General features: G+C 37.3%; 1 protein-coding gene across 1 annotated transcript in view; it reads left to right on the top strand.

The window, feature by feature from the left end:
• Window positions 1-21,716, top strand: part of LOC126262354 (DNA-binding protein P3A2) — a 130,017-nt gene that overhangs the window by 4,385 nt on the left and 103,916 nt on the right. The window contains exons 2-4 of the mRNA XM_049958930.1: window positions 5,109-5,204; window positions 7,374-7,496; window positions 11,126-11,348. Of these exons, the coding sequence (XP_049814887.1) occupies window positions 11,135-11,348 (214 nt within the window). The 5' untranslated portion in view covers window positions 5,109-5,204; window positions 7,374-7,496; window positions 11,126-11,134. The remainder of the gene's footprint in view (window positions 1-5,108; window positions 5,205-7,373; window positions 7,497-11,125; window positions 11,349-21,716) is intronic.

The following is a 21,716-nucleotide window of genomic DNA, read 5'->3' as shown; positions in this document are numbered from 1 at the left end:
GGCTTGAGGAGAGATTAAAATTTCCAGAAGTATGCATCACAGTGGGAAAGGTAGGTGCTGCATATAGGAAAATAAAAAGAAAGCTTTGAACAAAAGGAATTACTGTACAAAGAGCTAAGATGGAAAGGAGGTACTAAGCAAGGCAGTGAATGCTGAAAGGTGGAAGGAACAGGTAGGGGGACTATTCAAAGGAAACAACCTCAAAGACAATACTACATTAAGGGAATAAAAAGTTAAACATGATGAGAGATCCAAGTTGAAACTAGACAACTGGCGTAGATGACATTCCCTCGGAATGATTGTCTTTGGGAGAATCAACAGTGACAGAACTATTCTCCTGGCATCACAATGCAGGCAAAAAAAGAGTTCATACTTCAAGAAAAATTTAATTATTAAGAAAAGAAATTGTCTTTGGGAGAATCAACAGTGACAGAACTATTCTCCTGGCATCACAATGCAGGCAAAAAAAGAGTTCATACTTCAAGAAAAATTTAATTATTAAGAAAAGAAAGGGTGGGTGAGGGGGGGGGGGTGTTAATTGATAAGTGTGGATATTAACAAACCATCCATTTAACAAGTCATGGTTGCAGAGTACAGATGCAGTTTTACAGACAGTAATAAGATTGGTGTAAGTCAACATGAGGGGAAATTCGTTTGGGTGCTGTTGAAATTTAGAACATTGAGGCAGTACTGAACTAAAAATTTATCTACACCCATCACCATTATTTGGGCTTCTTCCCTTCCATTCACATGGGAGAAGCGATTGCTTAAACTTCTCTGTGTACACTGCAATTAGTATAATTTTGGCTTAATACCTATGGGAGTGATATGTAGGAGCTATAGTATATGCTTAGATTTATCACCTAAAGTTGGATCTTGAAGCTTTGTAAGACAGATTTTACAGGCTAATTCACGTCTATCTTCAAGCATGTCAGTTGCTTTTTCAGCATCTCCATGATGCTCTCCTATGGACGAAACAAACCATTGATCTTTCGTCTTTCGTGCTGTCCTTCTGTGTATGTTAAGTATTGCCTGTTAGATTTGGTATGAGACCCCCCACCCTTAGCAATATTTTCTGATGTACTGCATGAGTATTTTGTAAGCAATCTTGTTTGTAGAATGTTTACATTTCCCTAGTATTCTACCAGTGAACCGAAGTTAAACTGTTTTATATAAGATTAGGTTTATATGTTCATTCAATTTCATATTGCTACAAATTGTTACACACAGGTGTGTATAAGCTGACTAATTCCAGTTGTGACTCATCAATATTCTAGTCATAGTACACTACATTGTTTGTTTTGTGAAGTGCAAGACTTTACCTCTCCGAACATTTAAAGCAAGTTGCCAAAACCACTTTGAAATCTTATCAAGAGCTGACTTAATATTTATGCAGCTTTTTGCAGATAGTAATTCATTACAGATAACCATGTAATCTGCAAAATGCCTTAAGTTCCTATTAATATCATCTGCGAGGTCATTAACATAAAACATGAACAGCAAGAATTACCACACACTTTCCTGGGACACATCTGAAGTTACTTCTATATCTGTCGATGACTCTCCATCTGAGATGTATGCTGTATCCTCCCTGTCAAGAAATTCTCAATCCATTCACAAATATTGCATGATACTGCATATGATTAAACTTCCAATGATAATTGTAGGTGTAGCTTTGTGTTAAATACTTTCATGAAGTCTGCAAAACTCTGCGTCTACCTGACTGCCTTGATTGAACTCCGCTGGGCCCTGGATCTCCGTTCAGCTTTAACCATTTCAGCTGTTTCTTAGTGTTATTGACTTGCTGTTTGTCATCATAGCCATGGTATGAGAATTAAATTGGGTCAATAATCCCACTGGATATTTGTTTGTAAAACATTTAAAAACTGAGATTTTGCTTTGCTTTCCTCAGGTCACAGTTGGACTTTCAAATTTTGAAACTCAAAAAACGAAAAAAACAAAAAACATTTGTAGCTAGTGTTAATTATACTGACCTTTGCCATTACTGTTGTCAAGTCATTAGCAGTATCTGGTGTACTGTGACCATCTGGTACTTGCTCAAATCAACTTGGCCACAGGGATAGGCTCTCCCCTCATATGGTTCCTGCAGCACCATCTTCGAGAACCATTCCCTATATCTGGCAGGAGAAGTTGCACCCTCCTCTGCCGTCTACCGATGACAGGGCTTTCTCTCCCCGAAAATCTACAGATCAAGAGATCCATCACCAGTCAGTGGCTAGAGGAGCCATGGACTGTAGGTCTCAGGGCTGCCTGCTCTTCTTCTATTCCTACATCTGCAGTTGATAAACCCGCAGAGGAATATTGACCACCAAATGATGTGAAAGCGAAGGAGAAATCTCTGCAGAAGGCTACTCTTATGACTCAGGCAACCCCAGATTTGCTTGTGCTGTCAGATACTGAACCACTGTTCATTGATGATCTGCAGCTACTGTTGACACAGTGATACTGGGGTATGAACTGTCCTCCACCACTGATCAGGATACTCTCAACGTGATGACGCAGTGGAACTGCCATGAATATTACTGTCATTTGCCAGACCTACAACAACTAATTTCCTCTTGTTCTCCTATCTGTGTTGCTCTCCAAGGATAAAACCTCACTGATGACCATTCCCCAAATCTTTGAAGTTCCCATATATTCTGTTGGAAGTATACTGACCCCAAGAGAGCATCTGGTGGAGGCTGGAATTTGGTTCACATTGATATCACCAGGGAGTGGATTCCTCTCCATACCTAATTGGAAGCAATAGCAGTGCAAGTTCAGATGCCCTAATGATCACCATTTGTCTCCAGGCAGAGCATTTACTTATCTTGAGATTAAAACCTTAATCCAACCATTTTCCACCCAGCCCTTTTCTCCCAATTGGGGATTTCAGTGCATACCAGTGCTCAGGAGCATCTTCAATTTGAAATTGTTGTCCTCAGTCTATCATCTTGGAATATGACTGGCCATTGATGCTTTCTGGACTAGTTATGTAGACAGTCTGCTTGCGAAAGCAGGCATCTTCTCTCTTCAGTATCAGCTCATGGTCTCCTATGCAATCACTAGTTGATAATTTCCTGATCATCCAAATACCCTATTCTCTTTCCATAAAAGGGTCAACACCTGCCTTGAGGTGAGATTACCAGTTCGAACGCATCTCGCAACCTTCTGCCAGGACCTCCGCTTCTCCATAGAATGTACTCCCCTTGTTTTCCCATGGACCCCCTTTTTTGGTTTAGAGGCCATGAATTAGGACCAATCTATTTCAGGTTCCTAAGATTTCTGTCGTCCCTTGACCTTTTGTTGTCTGCTCCTTTCAGTTTTTAGTAGTTTAAGGATGCTACCATCTTTTACACTGATGGCTTTAAAACTGTGAATATGACAGATATGACGTGACTTCTGAAATTTTCCCGGCGTATTTTTTCTTCCAGTAATTTTTGGGTTTTCAGCCCGATCCCATCAACATTCTGCCATGATATTTCAGCCCAGAGACGTCTGGCCATCCTCAGGTGAGTAGGCGAAGTACTGAAGAGACCTGATGCAGTCATGGTATTTATGGCGAATTCCACGCATGCGAATCATACTGGCGGTTTACAGCACATGCATTAGGTGACATGCACGAGGCAGCCAAGAAGTGTGTGCTGCCCTCAGTGGTGAAGTAAGAACAGTCTAATCACAGAGTATTGACTGAACATGTCGATTCCGCGGTGACCTCATAATTTTGATAATTGAATTCCAGTTTTTATCCAGCTGAAAGCCGTTATCACGATCATTAAATTGTCAACAAGACGTATTTCCATGGATTCTTTAATTACAGAGCCCCAGAAGCTGGAAACTTACTGCACCACTGAGGACAGCACACACTACTTGGCTACCTCGCACATGTCACCTCCTAACACATGTGCTGTAAACCACCAATACAATTTGCATGCATGGAATTTGCCATAAATACCTTGACTGCATCAGGTCTCTTCAGTACTTCGTCTAATCACCTGAGGATGGCCGGACGTCTCTGGGCCAAAATATCTTGGCAGAATGTTGATGGGATCTGGCTGCAAACCTGAAAATTACTGGAGGAAGACAGGATATGCTTTTACATATCCTGCTTGACAGAAATACCATCCATTGTAGGAAACATGTGGAGCTGATAACTGTTAACACAGCCATCTGTAATAAAAATGGGTCTTTCTTAACCTCATTCTAGTATGTAGTGAGTCAGTGAGCAGTCTCCATGTCATTACCTATGTTACTCTTGTCACCTGGCGATATCCGGTATTTATGATTTTCACTCTGATCATAATCATACCACCTGATCAGTTGTCTTCCTGGGTTCCAAGTCATGTGGGTACCTCAGGGAATTAACGGGCCAATTTTGGTGTGAGAAGCAATTACTTATCCCACATTTAGTTAAATGATCTCAGGTGCAGGTGAAACCTCTGCTCACTCAGAGATGGAATCATATCTGATGGGCTATTGCTTCCCCTAATAAACTGTGCACTTTCAAGATCCAGAAGAATACACCATCATATGCCGCCTCTTCGTTGGTCATACCAGACTGACCCATAGGTCTATTTTATGTAACTAGCTACCCCTACATTGTGGTTGCTCTTATCCTGGTGGAATACCCCATCCTTTTTGTTCTCCATGCTAAGCATGGTCTTCAGATTTCTTTGTCTGTCAGGATGGCAGATGACAAGCACAATTGAAGTGATCATCTGTTTTCTCCGTGATAGGGGTTTTTATCGTCAGATATAACATTTTAAACTACTTTTGGTGCAAGAGCTGGTTGTTTTCTCACTTTTACTATTATGAATCTTCTGGTTAGAAGGCATTCTTCGCTCTGAAACATGATTCATCATTAGCCCTTAATCATGTTGGGAGGAGGTGCATTGTGGGTGGAATGTCTCTTGCCACAGCCATTTGCTAAACTAAATTTTATGTTCTTGTTATTCAATGTAATGTGTCTGTTGTAATTGTCAGTTAAGTTATGGTCACAGAGCATTTCAAATATTCGTCTTGCTCTGTGTTTACTGAAACCTGAGGCTTTAAGCATTTTGAATGGTGAGTGAAAACATTATTAATATAATTTTTTGTCCTTCTAACAGGGGAGGTTGTGAACCATGACAGATTGTAATGTGAACTAGAAGATATTCATATTCTTATGACACAGTTCGGAATAAATTCCATTTCAAGACCTTGTGGTACGTACAATTATAGATATATTAATATAGAAGAACTGATGTACCAAACTGATATTTAAAAAAAAAAAATCTTTTTATCACAATAATTTATAGGTAATAATGTGGCAGATGCAAAACGTTGTAGTACTAAGGGGGCTTAATCTGTTACTTCAGTTAACTGTATCTGAGAAATGATCTGATATTTTGTCTTATGACTGAAGAATATGAGTGAGTGCCAAGGAGTCTGTGTATCTAACAGAACTTTTAGCATTGCAGATCAAAAATAGTAACAAGAATAGTAAAGACTACAAATAGACAGAAATAAATAATTTATTGAAGGAATAAAAATATTTACTTAATTTTTCACATTTTCTTTAGCCCTTTGGAGAGGGATATGGGAAGTAGACAGAATTTGCTGTGACCCAAGCACAGATTGCCCCAAGGTGGAGAGTGTAGAGGGGTAAGTAAGTACCACCTCCCTCCTTATAGTATTGGTAAACCCCCCCACCAAAGCTACTATTTCAAGGTGGCTTGCAGGGGTAACAAACACTTCATTATTTCATGTGAACTGTAGTAGCTTTATAATTTTTATGTGCTTGGTAATATCCCCTGCTGGCATATACATGTCACCTTTCATTATAACTTTTTTTTAAAGTAACAATTCATTTTTATTGTAGTTGTGTGAAAGCTAGAAAAAGCAAAAAATTCATCATGGTCAGCATCTGTTAACAGTATGTCTTAATGATTCGCTAGTCACCATTACAGTCAGAAGTAGAAGCACTGGGACCAATGTAATTTTTGATGAGTTCACTGTATCTCCATTACTCTATTGAAGGTGCTTTGCTTTAGTGCAAGCCTTGCCACTCATTTAATAAGAATTCTCTGAAACGAAACACCTAAATGGTTTTGCAAATTTCCTGCGAACCTTTCCACTAGGTATTGTGATTATACAATATATCACTTTTGTGCATCACATTTTCACGGTATTCATGTCACAGTTGTAAGACATGATTTCATCACATTTCTGTGTAGCTGTGACATAAAATGGACCAAAAAACTTCAAGAGGAAGAGAGCCTCTTTCCTCATTCCATTATCATAGGACACATGTCTCCGTTGGTGTCATGCATCCATTATGATTTCACATTATTGTGACACTGGTTTCCCTGTTTGTATTTATAATTCAGGAACACATTTTGTTCAAACCAATTCTCTAAATGTGACCAATTCCTTTGCCTGTGGCAATCTCCTTGTATATTATCAGGAGCATCAGTTGTATTCACCTACAGAAGTCTTCCTGAAGCTGACTGTCCACTATTGTTCTGAAAGAGCTTAAATTGTTCAGGTGAAGTAATAAAATGTAATAATAGTTATTGTTATTCACTACTGTGTTCACACAACAAATATTTTGCCAGCATTGAAGTACATAATTCATACCAACAGATATTATTTGTCAGATCTGTTGGTTTGGGATTTGAAAAATCTACCTTTTCTTGTTGAAAGTTAATACAGACTTAATGTGGTGAGTTTTGTAAAACATGTTTATTCCTAGTGTATGATGCAACTGATGATAGTAATAGTGAAACAAATTTTTGAAGTATATGCAATTAAATGAAATTGGTTTCTACTAAGTTCTGTTTGCAATAAACAGAAGTTTAGCATTGTATTTGCGTATTAATAATGTGGCACAAAATATTTATAGTAATCTCAGACTTGTATGAAGCATTTAGCCATAGGGAAGTAAATGAAAGAAAGATATTAAAACAGACAGCAGAGCTGCAGTGGTATGCAAAACGTTAGTTTACATAAAGGACAGTACTGTATATATTTGCTTCATTGCATTATGCTGCACCGTGTTGGACAAAATTGGTGTCTAATATATAGAAACTAGCAAATTGGCAATTGTGGTGCTACTGTTGACATAAGAATTATATTAAGATAGCTGTGAAGTAGCCCTTGAAAAGTGCTAGTGGAATGGAAACAGGAAAACCTAATCCATTAACTTTCAACTACACGTAGTATAACCATTGTTGACACATTTATTTGAACTTCCTTATCATTATATGGAATACTGTCTATGTTGGATGAATGCTTTTTGTTTAGTGCCGATTGTAAAATTTTTGCCAGTTATAATTTTCTGTAGACCTAACACATTTATTGATATGTAGTTTGGCATTTTCTTTCACTTGCAGCAAAATAAGGTGCCATGTTTCTCAGTTTCATGTGGCTAATAATTCTATGCTGATATGAATTACCAGAGTGATGTGACACTGTAACATGTTAGAACTGGTAAAGCAGTTACTGAGAGATATCTGGTAAGTATGCAGAAAACTGCCAGGAACTATTATTGTTTCAGGCTTATAAGTCACTTCAATAACTTATTATTTTAAAGGAGATTTTTAAGTACCAGTGTTGGTAAATTTAATTACAATCTTGTATTATAGATTATGCAGCTATCATTTTCTCAGTTCTCTGTGCAATACCCACACTTCAAAATTCAGTTCCATATTTACTTTTAGGCTACTGATCAATCTGGAGAAAAGAGCTGTTGGATACATGACTGGATCCAATTGCAAAATATGCAAGGTGCATCCTGACTAGAGGGTAGTTTCATTTGATGGAGAATATCTTATCAACATTCAGGCAAACAATTGTCATGCTGGTGCTCTCTCAAAAACCATCTTCAACATGAAATGTCTACACAGATATTCAGTTAGATCTTGATGATATTTCAAAGCATTGTAAAGATAGGCAGCTTGCGTTAGAGGTTCAGAAATTTAAATTTGTGCACTTCACAAAACAAAACAAAACAAAAAACCAACATAACCACAATTGGAGTTCTGTAATAATTTACTTTGACTATTACTCCACTGTTAAAATATTACAGTATTTGTTTGAAACAGTTTTCATGTGCCTTTCCCAAGTCAGCAGACTGCTACTGTATTTAAAGAACACTAAATGATACTCCTTTCAAAATTATCTAGAAATCAGTTTTTGATTTCCAAGGGTACACACATGCTGCCATAACAATTTTTATTGTCTTTCAAGAAAATGAAATCTAATCAGGAACTGCATAATTATTCTACATTTTGTACAGTCACCATTTGCATTAAGAACTGGAGCAGATGGGAGGGAGGTGTACATGCAATTTCTTTTTCTCAAAAAACCTGTTCCATTGGCATTAGATGCCTATTTCCCATACACCACCTTTGTACTTGATCTGTTGAATTTCACATTTGGCTCTTATTGCCTCTGTCTTTTTCACAGGAAGTGCTTCAAAGATTTTCTGTTAATATATATTCTTTCCACCTTAAGCATGCTTTGATAATACCACAGTTCAAAACTCTTTGAGAATGCTAACATGAGCAAATACTTCTTTTCATTTATGTGCAGTTTTGTAATATTTAGTAATTTGTAGGGAAGTTGTATGTACCATTATAAAACCATGTTTTAAGGAAGTCAGCATGACATTAAAATATGGGTCTTTGCAGTGTTGCCAACATCTTGTCATTTTCATTAGCTACTTGACATCCATTTCTGAATAAAGGTCTCTTTTAGACTTTCCCATGCAGCATGGTCTTCAGATGTTTGATCCTGCCTCTAATTTTAATGTCATCTTTCCGCTTGTGTTAGGACAATGATGCATTCTATTTTCTTATATCTCAGAATCCAGTAAAGATCATCCTAGGTCCCTCTACACTCCATTTACCTGGCAAACTGCCATGCTCACCTCAATTCCATTTTCATTGCCGTCATAATTAAGTCTTTCACTTCACTGTGTTTGCTAGTCCATCTGTTTGTTTCCTGTTTTTCCTGCTAATTTCTTGTGTGTGGATCTCCATTATGTATCGAGCAAAAACTCAGTGTTATCAGCAAAATGAAAGTGATTAAAATACATTCTATTACTACCTAATGTCCTGGTCGGAGGTCCTGCAAGACAGCTAAGAACAATTATGCTAGTAGGGAATAGCCATGACTAACTACGCCTTCAGTTATGAAGTTCTCACAGTTCTGATTAAATGTAATGGAAGCTGTAGCATTGACACACATATTCTTTACTTCCCTCAATCGGTACCTTGTTTCTAAATGTCTGTTAGTAAAGCTGTGTTGAAATAAAGTTAAAGATTTTCAAAATTTACATAGTCATCCTTACTCTGCAGCCCACTGTGAAGTGCATGGCAAACGTTACGTCCCATTGTACTGTCTCTTAAAGTTTCTTCCCATTCCATTTGCATATGGATCATATAAATGCTGCTTAAATGCCTTTGTGTGTGCACTGTAAGTTGTGTAATCTTGTCTCTGTATAATGCATTCCTAGATTCCTCATTTATGGCTGGTTTTTTTAATTTTTATAAGTAGGCGGTCACAGGATAGTTGATGCCATCTTTGAGTGCCTGGCAGTTCAGGTTTTTTCAGTATTTCCATGACGCTCTCCCAAGTTTCACATAAGTTAAGCTAACATGTGGCTATTTGTGTTGCACTTCCGTGTATGCGTCCAGTATCCCCCCGTTAGTCCTATGTGATATGGGTCCCAGGCTCACACAGTTGAGCAATAGTGTAGAGTGGCTTCCACAGATATTTTGCAAGCAGAAACCCATTGTAAACTAATGGCATTTTTGCAGTATTGTATGCATGAATAGAAGTCTGTGACATGTTTACTCATGAATGAGCCTATGTGATCATTTGATTTCACATCCTGACACATTATTTTGGTCTGGCATTTGTATGAATTTACTGATTCCAGTAACGGGTCATTAGTAACTGATACTGTAGTCATTGGATAATATATTTTTGTGTTTTGTGAGGTGCATATTTTTACCTTCTTGAGCATTTAAAATAAGTTTCCAGTCTTTGCACAACTTTGAAATCCTATCAAAATCTGTTAGGACATTTGTGCAGCTTTCTTCAGATAGTGCTTCTGTATAGATAACTGTGTCACTCTGTAAAAAGTCTGGGGTTACTATTGTTGTCTGTTAGGACATTAATATACAATACAAACATAATGGGTCACATTACACTTCCTGTGGAACATGCTAGAAGTTACTTCTACGTCTGTCAATGACTCGTCAGGGATACAGTAAAACCCCATATTAACAAGTCCACTTTTAAGCAGTTCCTTCTTTCTATGAACATTTTTGTCGGTCCCTGTGATAAACCTGTAAGAACAATGTTTAAAAAATAAATGTTCCACATCTCTTCCTAAAGCACAGAACCAATTTCAACTGAACTTGGTACAAATATCTCTTACTATATGACAGCAATTGCTGTTTGGGTGGGAACCAACTATCAACGAATACTGAGATGTGAGGAAAAATGCTGGATCATGCATGAAGTTTTCATACAGTTGTTCTTCACAACTGAGACACTCCTACGGCCAAGTAAGCTTAAGGAAACTCCTGACACCTGGGAGCACTTTTGACCTGCAGCTGTTTTTTCTTGTCTGTTATATTTCTTGTGAGTTATAACAATTACAACATTTTTCTAGTTTTGAGTGATTTCTTGTCTTTCACAGGCATTATGTCAATTATTTTGCTGGCACCTTTTGCACTTCTTTTCCTTCCACTCTGATATCTTGTAATGAAACAATATCTTCAGACTCCTTTCTTTTCTTAATACCCCACCAGACATTTCTTACAGAATGTCATTAGTAACTGCTGACATTTCTGATTGGACTGCTAAGTGACACAAATGTTTTTTAAATTAAAAAAAAAAAAACTTGGTATGCTTGTGTATACTTATATGTAGTCACAAAGTTGTTGGTGTGGCAGTAAAAATAGAATGACATATTAATGTGCACGAAGAAGTTTGCCCTATTGATATTTATGTAATGTCACATAAAGTTGTATTTCCTTGTCAAATAATACTTTGTTCTTATCCTTTACCTGTTGGTAGTCTATCACAAATCTGAACAGTGAGTGTTGAGATGAATTATTTGCTTCCGCAGGAGTCTGCAATGAATGCACAGACAGCAGATTCGCTGACTGTGCTGCATGGTGCAGACACAGCACATGCTCATGCTGTAGTTACTGATGAGGAAGATGACGATGGATGTCCATCTTCCCCAGGCTCTAGCACGCAATATGTCGAAGGCGGTGACTTGATGGCCGCTGCTATGAATGATGAGGTGACAGCGCAGCTCGCCGCAGCAGGTTGGCAAAAGACACACGGTGATTTCACTTTGCTTTGTTTGTCTTTAGTTTTATTACGTTTATAATTTGTGCTTGCGATGGTCCACTGGGGGATATTGGTTATGGTCACCGAATTTTTCTGTAACAGATGGTCAGTTACTTCTTCATTCATAACTGGCTGTAACATTGGTCTTTCTAACATAACTATGTTAGATATGTAGCTTTGAAGCTTAATTCCTGGTGCTGGTAATATTTCCGGTCAATGTCTGTACATTTTTAGTGATTCATAACACATTTCACCCCATCATGGTGCTGGAATATTTGTCTCAAATGTAAGCTCAAATGACCAAGATTTTTTATAAAACCCAAGAAACGAATCACTCTCACAGCACCATTTTGTCTAGTACTGTTTACTTTGTCATTTCAGTGCTTCAGAAAATGAAATATGCTCACAGTATCTACAAGACAAAAAGTTTTGTACCTAGAGAAGACAATTTGGAGGTCTGACTGTAGATAAAACTTGTAATAATAATAATAATAATAATAATAATAATAATAATAATAATAATAATAATAATATGTTCTGCCAGTCGTAAAAGGCGACGAAAAGAACAAACCACTAATAGGGCTAACCCCCCTTTTAGTGTGATGAGTTGGTTCAGGACAGAACTAAAGAAGCCTCGGACAAGCGCCGTCATGGTCGGGGACGACACTTGAACCCTATGCCCGCCCACAATGGTAACGACACTGCTAGCCAACTGGAAAATGATTTAAATCCAAATAGAGGTGTTTTGCAGGATATGCTTCCTGCAACCACCCTAGAAGGAAAACAAAGGCAGAGGATGAGATGGTCAGATGAAGTTAATCGACACCTCATGTTCTGTTATTACCAAGCAACAAACCTAGGAACCAACACAACTGGATACAGATCACAAGTATACACAACATTTATTACCAGATACCCAGAATTAAAATTTTTAACAGAACAATGACTAGCTGATCAGATCCGTGTAATGATGAAAAATAACAGGATACCCCAGTCAGAATTAGAAAACATCAAACAACAAGTACAACAAATACTGGAACAAAATAATGTGCCAACAGAAGAAGAAGAAAATAGAGTAATGGACTCAAACATCCCAGAGCAAACAAACAAAGAACAACGCACATCAATTAAACAATCAGAGGAAAACGAAATCTTGCGACAGCCACCAGAACAAGCACAAATAGAACACGAAGTGACATACATGTTAGATATAGAAGAAAAATTTCAGCTGACATATATAGAATACAAAGGCACAAACACAGACATTAGACCATTCTTGCATAGACCGCCAAGTAACCCACAAGTCGAAACAACAATAAAAACTATCAACACAATCATACACAACAAAATAAATGAATATACAACTATGGAAGAGTTACAACTACTGGTTTATATAGGAGCACTCACTACACTAAATATACACACTAGGCTGAGATCAGAACCAACCAACACACAGAAGAAACCCACAAAACCAGCATGGCAACACAGGCTACAGATCAGAATAGAAAAACTGAGAAAGGACATCGGACAGCTAACACAATTTATAAGAAATGAAATGTCAGAAAAAAAAACGAAAAACGTTAGGTAAAATCTCACAACAAGAAGCGATAGAGCAATTAGATGAGAAGAAGCAGAAATTACAAGCATTGGCCAAACGACTTAGGAGATACCAAAAAAGTGAAAGTAGAAGGAAACAAAACCAAACATTCAACGCAAATCAAAAGAAATTTTACCAGACAATAGATAACACACACATTAAAATAGACAATCCACCAAACATAACAGACATGGAACACTTCTGGAGCAACATATGGTCAAACCTGGTACAACATAACAGGCATGCACGGTGGATACAAGCAGAAACAGACACATACAAGATGATACCACAAATACCTGAAGTGATAATTTTGCAACATGAAGTCACCCAAGCTATTAATTCTACTCACAATTGGGAAGCCCCTGGAAAAGATAAAATAGCAAATTTCTGGCTAAAGAAGTTCACCTCAACACATTCACATCTAACTAAATTATTTAACAGTTACATTGCAGACCCATACACATTCCCTGATACACTTACACATGGAATAACTTATCTGAAACCTAAAGATCAAGCAGACACACCAAACCCAGCTAAATATCGCCCCATAACATGCCTACCAACAATATACAAAATATTAACTTCAGTCATTACACAGAAATTAATGACACATACAACACAGAACAAAATTATAAATGAAGAACAAAAAGGCTGTTGCAAAGGAGCACGAGGATGTAAAGAGCAACTGATAATAGATGCAGAGGTGACATATCAAGCTAAAACTAAACAAAGGTCGCTACACTACGCATACATTGATTACCAAAAAGCTTTTGATAGTGTACCCCACTCATGGTTACTACAAATATTGGAAATATACAAAGTAGATCCTAAATTGATACAGTTCCTAAACATAGTAATGAAAAATTGGAATACCACACTTAATATCCAAACCAATTCAAATAATATCACATCACAGCCAATACAGATTAAGCGTGGAATATACCAAGGAGATTCATTAAGTCCTTTCTGGTTCTGCCTTGCTCTGAACCCACTATCCAACATGCTAAATAATACAAATTGTGGATACAATATCACTGGAACATTTGCTATACATGGATGATCTAAAACTACTGGCAGCAACAAATCAACAACTCAACCAATTACTAAAGATAACAGAAGTATTCAGCAATGATATAAAATGGCTTTTGGAACAGACAAATGTAAGAAAAATAGCATAGTCAAGGGAAAACACACTAAACAAGAAGATTACATATTGGATAACCACAGTGACTGCATAGAAGCGATGGAGAAAACAGATGCCTATAAATATCTAGGATACAGACAAAAAATAGGAATAGATAATACAAATATTAAAGAAGAACTAAAAGAAAAATATAGACAAAGACTAACAAAAATACTGAAAACAGAATTGACAGCAAGAAACAAGACAAAAGCTATAAATACCTATGCTATACCAATATTGACCTACTCATTTGGAGTAGTGAAATGGAGTAACACAGACCTAGAAGCACTCAATACACTTACACGATCATAATGCCACAAATATAGAATACATCACATACATTCAGCAACAGAAAGATTCACATTAAGCAGAAAGGAAGGAGGAAGGGGATTTATCGACATAAAAAACCTACATTATGGACAGGTAGACAATTTAAGAAAATTCTTTCTAGAACGAGCAGAAACTAGCAAAATACACAAAGCAATCACTCATATAAATACATCTGCTACACCACTGCAATTTCATAACCACTTCTACAACCCTTTAGATCACATAACATCAACAGATACGAAGAAAGTAAATTGGAAAAAGAAAACACTACATCGCAAGCACCCGTATCATCTAACACAGCCACACATCGATCAAGACGCATCCAACACATGGCTAAGAAAAGGCAATATATACAGTGAGACGGAAGGATTCATGATTGCAATACAGGATCAAACAATAAACACCAGATATTACAGCAAGCATATTATTAAAGATCCCAATACCACAACAGATAAATGCAGACTTTGCAAACAACAAATAGAAACAGTAGATCACATCACAAGCAGATGTACAATACTAGCAAATACAGAATACCCCAGAAGACATGACAATGTAGCAAAAATAATACATCAACAGCTTGCCTTACAACATAAACTTATAAAACAACACGTTCCCACATACAAGTATGCACCACAAAATGTACTGGAGAATGATGAATACAAATTATACTGGAACAGAACCATTATAACAGATAAAACAATACCACATAACAAACCTGACATCATACTCACCAATAAAAAGAAGAAATTAACACAACTAATTGAAATATCCATACCCAACACAGCAAATATACAGAAGAAAACAGGAGAAAAAATTGAAAAATGCATCCAACTGGCTGAGGAAGTCAAGGACATGTGGCATCAGGATAAAGTTGACATTATACCAATTTTTCAACTACAGGAGTCATACCATGCAATATCCACCAGTACATCAACGCAATACAGCTACATCCAAACTTATATATACAACTACAGAAATCTGTAATTATTGATACATGTTCAATTAACCGAAAGTTCCTAAACGCAATGTAACATATACCGTACAGTTAAAAGGAAGTCACGCTTGATCAAGGTCCGCGTCACTTTTTCAATTTTTAACCAGACATAACTTCTGAGACAAGAAAGAATAATAATAATAATAATAATAATAATAATAATAATAATAATAAATAAATAAAATTAAATGATTTCCACAATTTAAATATCTCGGTGAAACGATTCAGAAAAATGAAATAGAAGTGAAAGCCAACAAGTCAGATGACAGAAGATGGACATTGCTTATCAACTCACTCAAAATATCTACAATAAAAAGTGTGTTCAAGCACACAAAACTATGACATTACATTACTGTCATAAAAACAGAATGCCTATATGGATCAGAGACACTAATTTTAAACAGGAAAACAGACATAGAAAACTTTCAGAAAAAGGAACGGAAGATCATAAGAGAAAATTTAGGTCTTAAACTTGTAGATGAACAGTATTGGCTTAGGGGAAAACAGGAAATCAAACTGCTGTGGTGCGCACAGCCACACAAACGCAATGGTCAGTTACCGCGGGAGAGTTAAGCGGCGCCTGCAACGCAGTGCCAGCGTGTTCCACCAGCCGGCGCTAGAGGTCTTACCGCCAAACATTCAATCAGTCACGAACTATGCACGTGCACGAGCCTTTTTCCTGCGCGTTTGGTCACACTATGATATCACCATCCACCAGTCAGGGATTGCCAACAGCCGCCAATCACCACTCCGGACTCAGTGGAGGAAGGCTGGAGCCCCCGTGTTAAATAGCCGGAAGAAAGGGAAGCAGGCGTCTTTAGACTCGCCGCGGACTGCCGTCTGGAAGATACGTTGACGCAGCCGGAACGTCCAGGTGCCATGTCTTTGCTACACCGGCCAATGACCCTGGACTCTGCGCCCATCTACTTCCTCAGCATCCGCCGGAAAGCGTCGAGAGAAAACCCGACAAAGGAGCGTAAATTCAGATGAGTTGCTAATATTTCAATTCAATAAGGTGGCCTAATTCTTTGGCTTGTTATAAAATTTTGGTAGGAGAAGCAGCTTTTTTTAAAGGAAGTTTTTCTTTTTGTAAAATTACGCGGTGGCCTTGCTCCACCTAATAAAAATATTTTGTTCGCACATGTGTGTTAATCTGTGGATATAACACAAACATTACTCTAATATTCACAATGACATTAGAAAACACAGATTAAGATTCTATGAACACATGGAAAGAATGAATCCGGACAGACTTACAAAGCAAATAGTTGAATTCTATGAAGACAGGAGTAAATCTAAAACAGACCCAATGAAATGGATTAGCAAAATCAAAACAGATCTGAAACTAGCAGGAATTACACCAGAGGATATCCAAAACGGAAATCTTCTGATCCAAAATTGACAAGTGGCAAGCTGACCGAGAGGAGGAACCAAAGAAGAAGACTGGAACAACGTGGTCTCAAGAAAGAAAAGAAACCCACAGCAAAAGAATGAAAGAAGTATGGGCACAAAGAAAGGCAAATGCACGCCACTAAGTACTTTACGTAAGTCCTAATGGGCTCATTCATATATATGCATATGACTATCATGTAAACACTGTTCTGTGTTGGAAGATAAATATTGGAAGGAGCAATATTTATTTAAAGTGGTTTAAAGATAATTTATTTTATTTAACTAATGACATAGTGGAAGAAACTGAATTGATACTTAAAGATTACCTGTAATTTTTCTGTAATACCATATAGCAAGTACTGGAATGATCCAGTAAATAACACTGTGGCCAATTTTTTCTGTAGTCTATGTATGTTGATATATCCAATGGAGCTATTACAGTGGGATTAGGGACCATTGTAATGACAGTAGAAGGGAATAGAATGGGATAAATAATGTATATATTAGTGTAACATGGATAAAAGATAACTGTATATTATTATTTCCTGGCTTTGGGGTGGGGGGGGGGGGGCGCAGGCAATCTGTATATTAAGTTATCCAGTAGCAGAAAAATGCAATTTGTGAATAAGAGACATACAGAATGCACTGGAAATTACCCAGTGTTAATAGCTGAGGCTACAACAGGTTTTAGTCAAGATTTGCAGTGTCTTCACCAAATTTGAAATTGAAAAACCTAATCTGCTGTGCTGTTTTCAATGTTTGCCTACAATGATTCTCTCTGCCCTCTCCCCCCCTTTCCCCATGCACCTTTTCAATGATTTTTCATGTTGAAAAATTATTCAAAGTTAAAAATTATTTCGTCTTATTAATTATCCCAGAGAATGGCAACTGTTTAAATCACACTGTCTTCTGTTATCTTTATATTATATGCATTTCATCATGAGTGTGATGTGATTTCATGTAATGTCTTCCGAAGATGATTAAGGGTATGTTGGTTATCACTTTTCTTGTGCAGTTGATTTTGTTCACCAGGAATGGCTGTTTATTTCTCAATCTTGGACATAATTTTGGAATAGAGTTGTTTATTATATAGTAGGTTTTCGTCAGTTTTTTTAAATAACTACATTATCCGTGTTATTACTTGGACAGTTAATTTTTTTCCATCAGGTATGCCTTTTATATACCTCATCAGTTGACATTTTAGCCATTTTACACACACTGCGGCTGTCATTGGAAATGGATAGGTCTGTGGTGGAGTCTTCGCAATGCATGTTGGGAGGCACTGTTTTAACAGTCATGATTGTTTTGGTTTTTTTAACTTTATTTGCATTTACTTGCTTATTGAGTAGTATAGAAGCATGATGTTTTTCTTCTTTACAGTAGTTTATTTACAGGGAGATACATAGTTGATAATATGTGAGTGTTTTGATACTGTTGATTCAGCTGGAAAATGTGTGTGTGGTATTTTCTGTACGTCTGTTAATGTTTCAGATGTTAGTTTCCGCAACTAATTAACATATGTATGGTGAATATACTGTACAATTGTCATTGTGAAATGTATGCATCTACTGTGCATGCATATACATGCTTAGTAGGCACAAAGAATTTGAGATTCTGACCATAGCTCTTGCTTAACACATTGGCAGAATGTTGTCATTATTAACAACAGAGCGCGCGTGCGCGCGCGCACACACACACACACACACACACACACACACACACACACACCTCTGCCTCCATTACATGTCTGAAATCTGTCACATGAAACATATGCATCTTACTTTATCTGATAGGCGTTCTGCAGTCTTGTATTTCATAGACCCTTAACTGTGTTCGGATGACAAGAGACTGGCCTTTATACTATGAGTTCTTTCACATTGAATAAGATTGTGAAAACAAGTTCTTAACTCACCAGCAACCATTTGAAATCTGTTACTGGATTGAGGCTTCCAAGCATTATGGACTTCAACTGTTGCTTTATGTTGCTCCTTCATGTCTTCATAAAATTCATTTTCTAAGATGCTGAACTTGTCAGTTTCTTTTTTAGTTCCATTTTGGTCCTTACCAAGTTTTTTGTGTACTGCTGGCCATTAAAACGACAGAACTGCGAAAGTGGCAGGTCGCAAATGTCAAATTTACATGAAGCGCACTACATAGTGCAATATGCCAATAATTAGCATTTCAGTGCAACTACACCAGGCAGACAGGAGTGATGCTATTTACATTCTGTATACAAGGAAATCTTACGCAAAAGGTTTCTCATTCAGAAATTGCATTTGAATGTTGTTTATTTTTGAGAAGTTCATTTTATGCCTTGTGTAAGGAGGAGAAACCTCTACCAAATGTATTGGAAGTTGATACTAGAAAGACACATCCTATCAAGAATGCAGTTTTTTGTTCTGTGATATTGCTGCTTGCATTGGTAGAGATCCTACAGCTGTCCTGTTAATATAGAATTGGTGGGTTCAGTAGGGCATACTTAACAAAAAGATGCCAACTATGACAAATCATTCAAATAATTACAAATTTCCATCAATAATTATGACTTTATGAATGATGTAGCAAAAATTAATATTTTTTAAATTTTTTGTTGATTTATAAGAGTAAGCGTATAAAGTGCTCAAAAGGATGCTCAAGAAAAAATCATTCGTTACAACTTGAATTCTCAACAATATTTCTTGGTATACTTGTCCTTTTTCTGCCCTTTGTAGACTTCTCATTCCACCAAATACTATGTATGGTATATGACTTCACCCTTCATAATGTATAACTAGATATGAAGTGGTATATCTTGCACAGTTGTTGTCTTTGCTAATCATATGTCTATTCCTGGCAAGCTGCTCCTAGAGATGTCTTTGTTGTGTTGCGATGACAAATTGCAGTCGAGTTCTGTTTGGTGGTTAATGTTTGTGTGTGTGACATGTTAACAAGTGTTTATTACATTTATCATAAACACATTAATGTAGAATTCTTTTCTAGTGCATACTAGGCATGTGTCAGGGAAATATGTTCAAAAGATTTTGAAATAAACAATGAAAGAATTTCAGGTGCAGCAAAAGTGTGTGATGACAGTACAGGGACTAGTGACAGTGTTAAGAAACCAAGAATTGTTTAAAAAATTTAGGGAAGAATACTTGAAAGCATGGCCCTGTCTACTGCGCTCCTCCAAATCTGATTCACACGCGCTTTGTAGTAGTGTGTATAGCTGGAATTTTTCAGTTGTCTGATGGAAGAGACAATTGCCGTAAATATGTGGGTAGCAAAATTTGTTGACCTACACTGAAGCTGAGGGACACAAACAAGAATTTAACAGTTTTTGCTGAATCCTTGTAAGATGAAAGTTTGGCAACAAATGCAGAATTGTTATTTACGACATTCCTTGTTGAGCACAACTTCTCTTTAGTATGCAGTGACGATGCAAGATGTTTGTTAAAGAAAACGTTGGTGATTTGAAAGTAGCTTCAGGGCATGGTTGTGTGAGAACAAAAATGGGTGTGCTAGTTAAACACACAAACACATGGCATCAAAACAAAAAGCATGTCACCAGTGTAATTTTAACAATCAGGAGCTGCTAGCTGCTAAGGGGGCAACTAGAGTATTCGTTCAAAACATGAGCCTTCAACTTGTACTTCAGAAATATAGTTCTGATCTGAGACAACATCAAACTCTAGCAGGTAAAAAAAAGCTCTGTATTAATCTTTGAATATACTGCATTTTTTCAATTTTGGGTTGATTCGTAGTAATGTCTGATTTAGCAATGCATCAAAATATCCTGCCACTGCCACTCACATGCACATAACCCGCTGTCCCCCCCCCCCCCCTTTTCTCCTGCTTGTACTATCCAGCACATTATTTAATGGATTTCTTAAATGTTGGCATCTCTATAAAGATGATGCAGCATCTCAGCAGCTCCATGTCAGTAGCATGTGAAAGATTGTACAGCAATGTCAGGTACTTTGAGTCAGGAAAGGGTCTTATTTCTTCACACTGTTTTATGGCGTTTTCAGCTGAACAGTGACCAGTTTTACAGCTTCCCATCACGCAACAGCAAAGAGGGGTGTCTCAACAGCGATATGCTCGACAACACTGTACACGGGAGTGGCTCCACATCCATCCATATGAGTCGTGGTTCTGAGTACAGCACCACAATGAATTTATCCTTGTGTGGAGGCTTCCAGGATGGCAGTAATTGCCATATTCCATTTATCATTGTCATACCTTTTGTGATGGTATGGTGTGCCATTGGATACACAACACTATCACCTCCGGTTTTGTTTTCACAGCCATTACATTACTGACACATTAAGACCAGTGGTTGTACGTTATTTAGGAGGTCTCCTGACACTATCTTTCTGCAAGATAACACAAGACTGCATGTTGCCTTGATGCTTTCACCTACCTCGATACAGAGGTTGTTAGACTGTTGCACAGGCCAGCAGGTTCTCCAGATCTTTCATCCATTGAAAACATCTAGTGGTTGGTTGCTCAGAATCTAGTATACCACCTTCCATGAGTCACTTTGACTGACAAACTTAGCATAGAGTTGAAGAAGCATGGAATGATGCGCCCATACCTGTTACCCGAGCTCATTTCACCTTGATAACCAGTCTGGTTAGACCTATATTGATGCCAACTCTGTGTACCAAATTTCGCACCCACATACCCCCAGATCATCTACAAATTTAATCTTCAAGCATGCATACCATTTTCCACGACATGAGCAGGCATGTGGCGCACTTTGTACACGTGTAAAGAATAGCAAAATCACAGTTTGATTGTAGTTTAATTAAACGATGATAAAATAAGCTTACATTAGATGTGCTAAGTCATTGTTATAAACAATAATACAATAATTTTTTCATTGT

Source organism: Schistocerca nitens, chromosome 6 (assembly GCF_023898315.1).
Source record: "Schistocerca nitens isolate TAMUIC-IGC-003100 chromosome 6, iqSchNite1.1, whole genome shotgun sequence".
In the NCBI taxonomy this organism is placed as follows: Eukaryota; Metazoa; Arthropoda; class Insecta; order Orthoptera; family Acrididae; genus Schistocerca; species Schistocerca nitens.
This window is presented reverse-complemented; position numbering and strand designations above follow the sequence as displayed.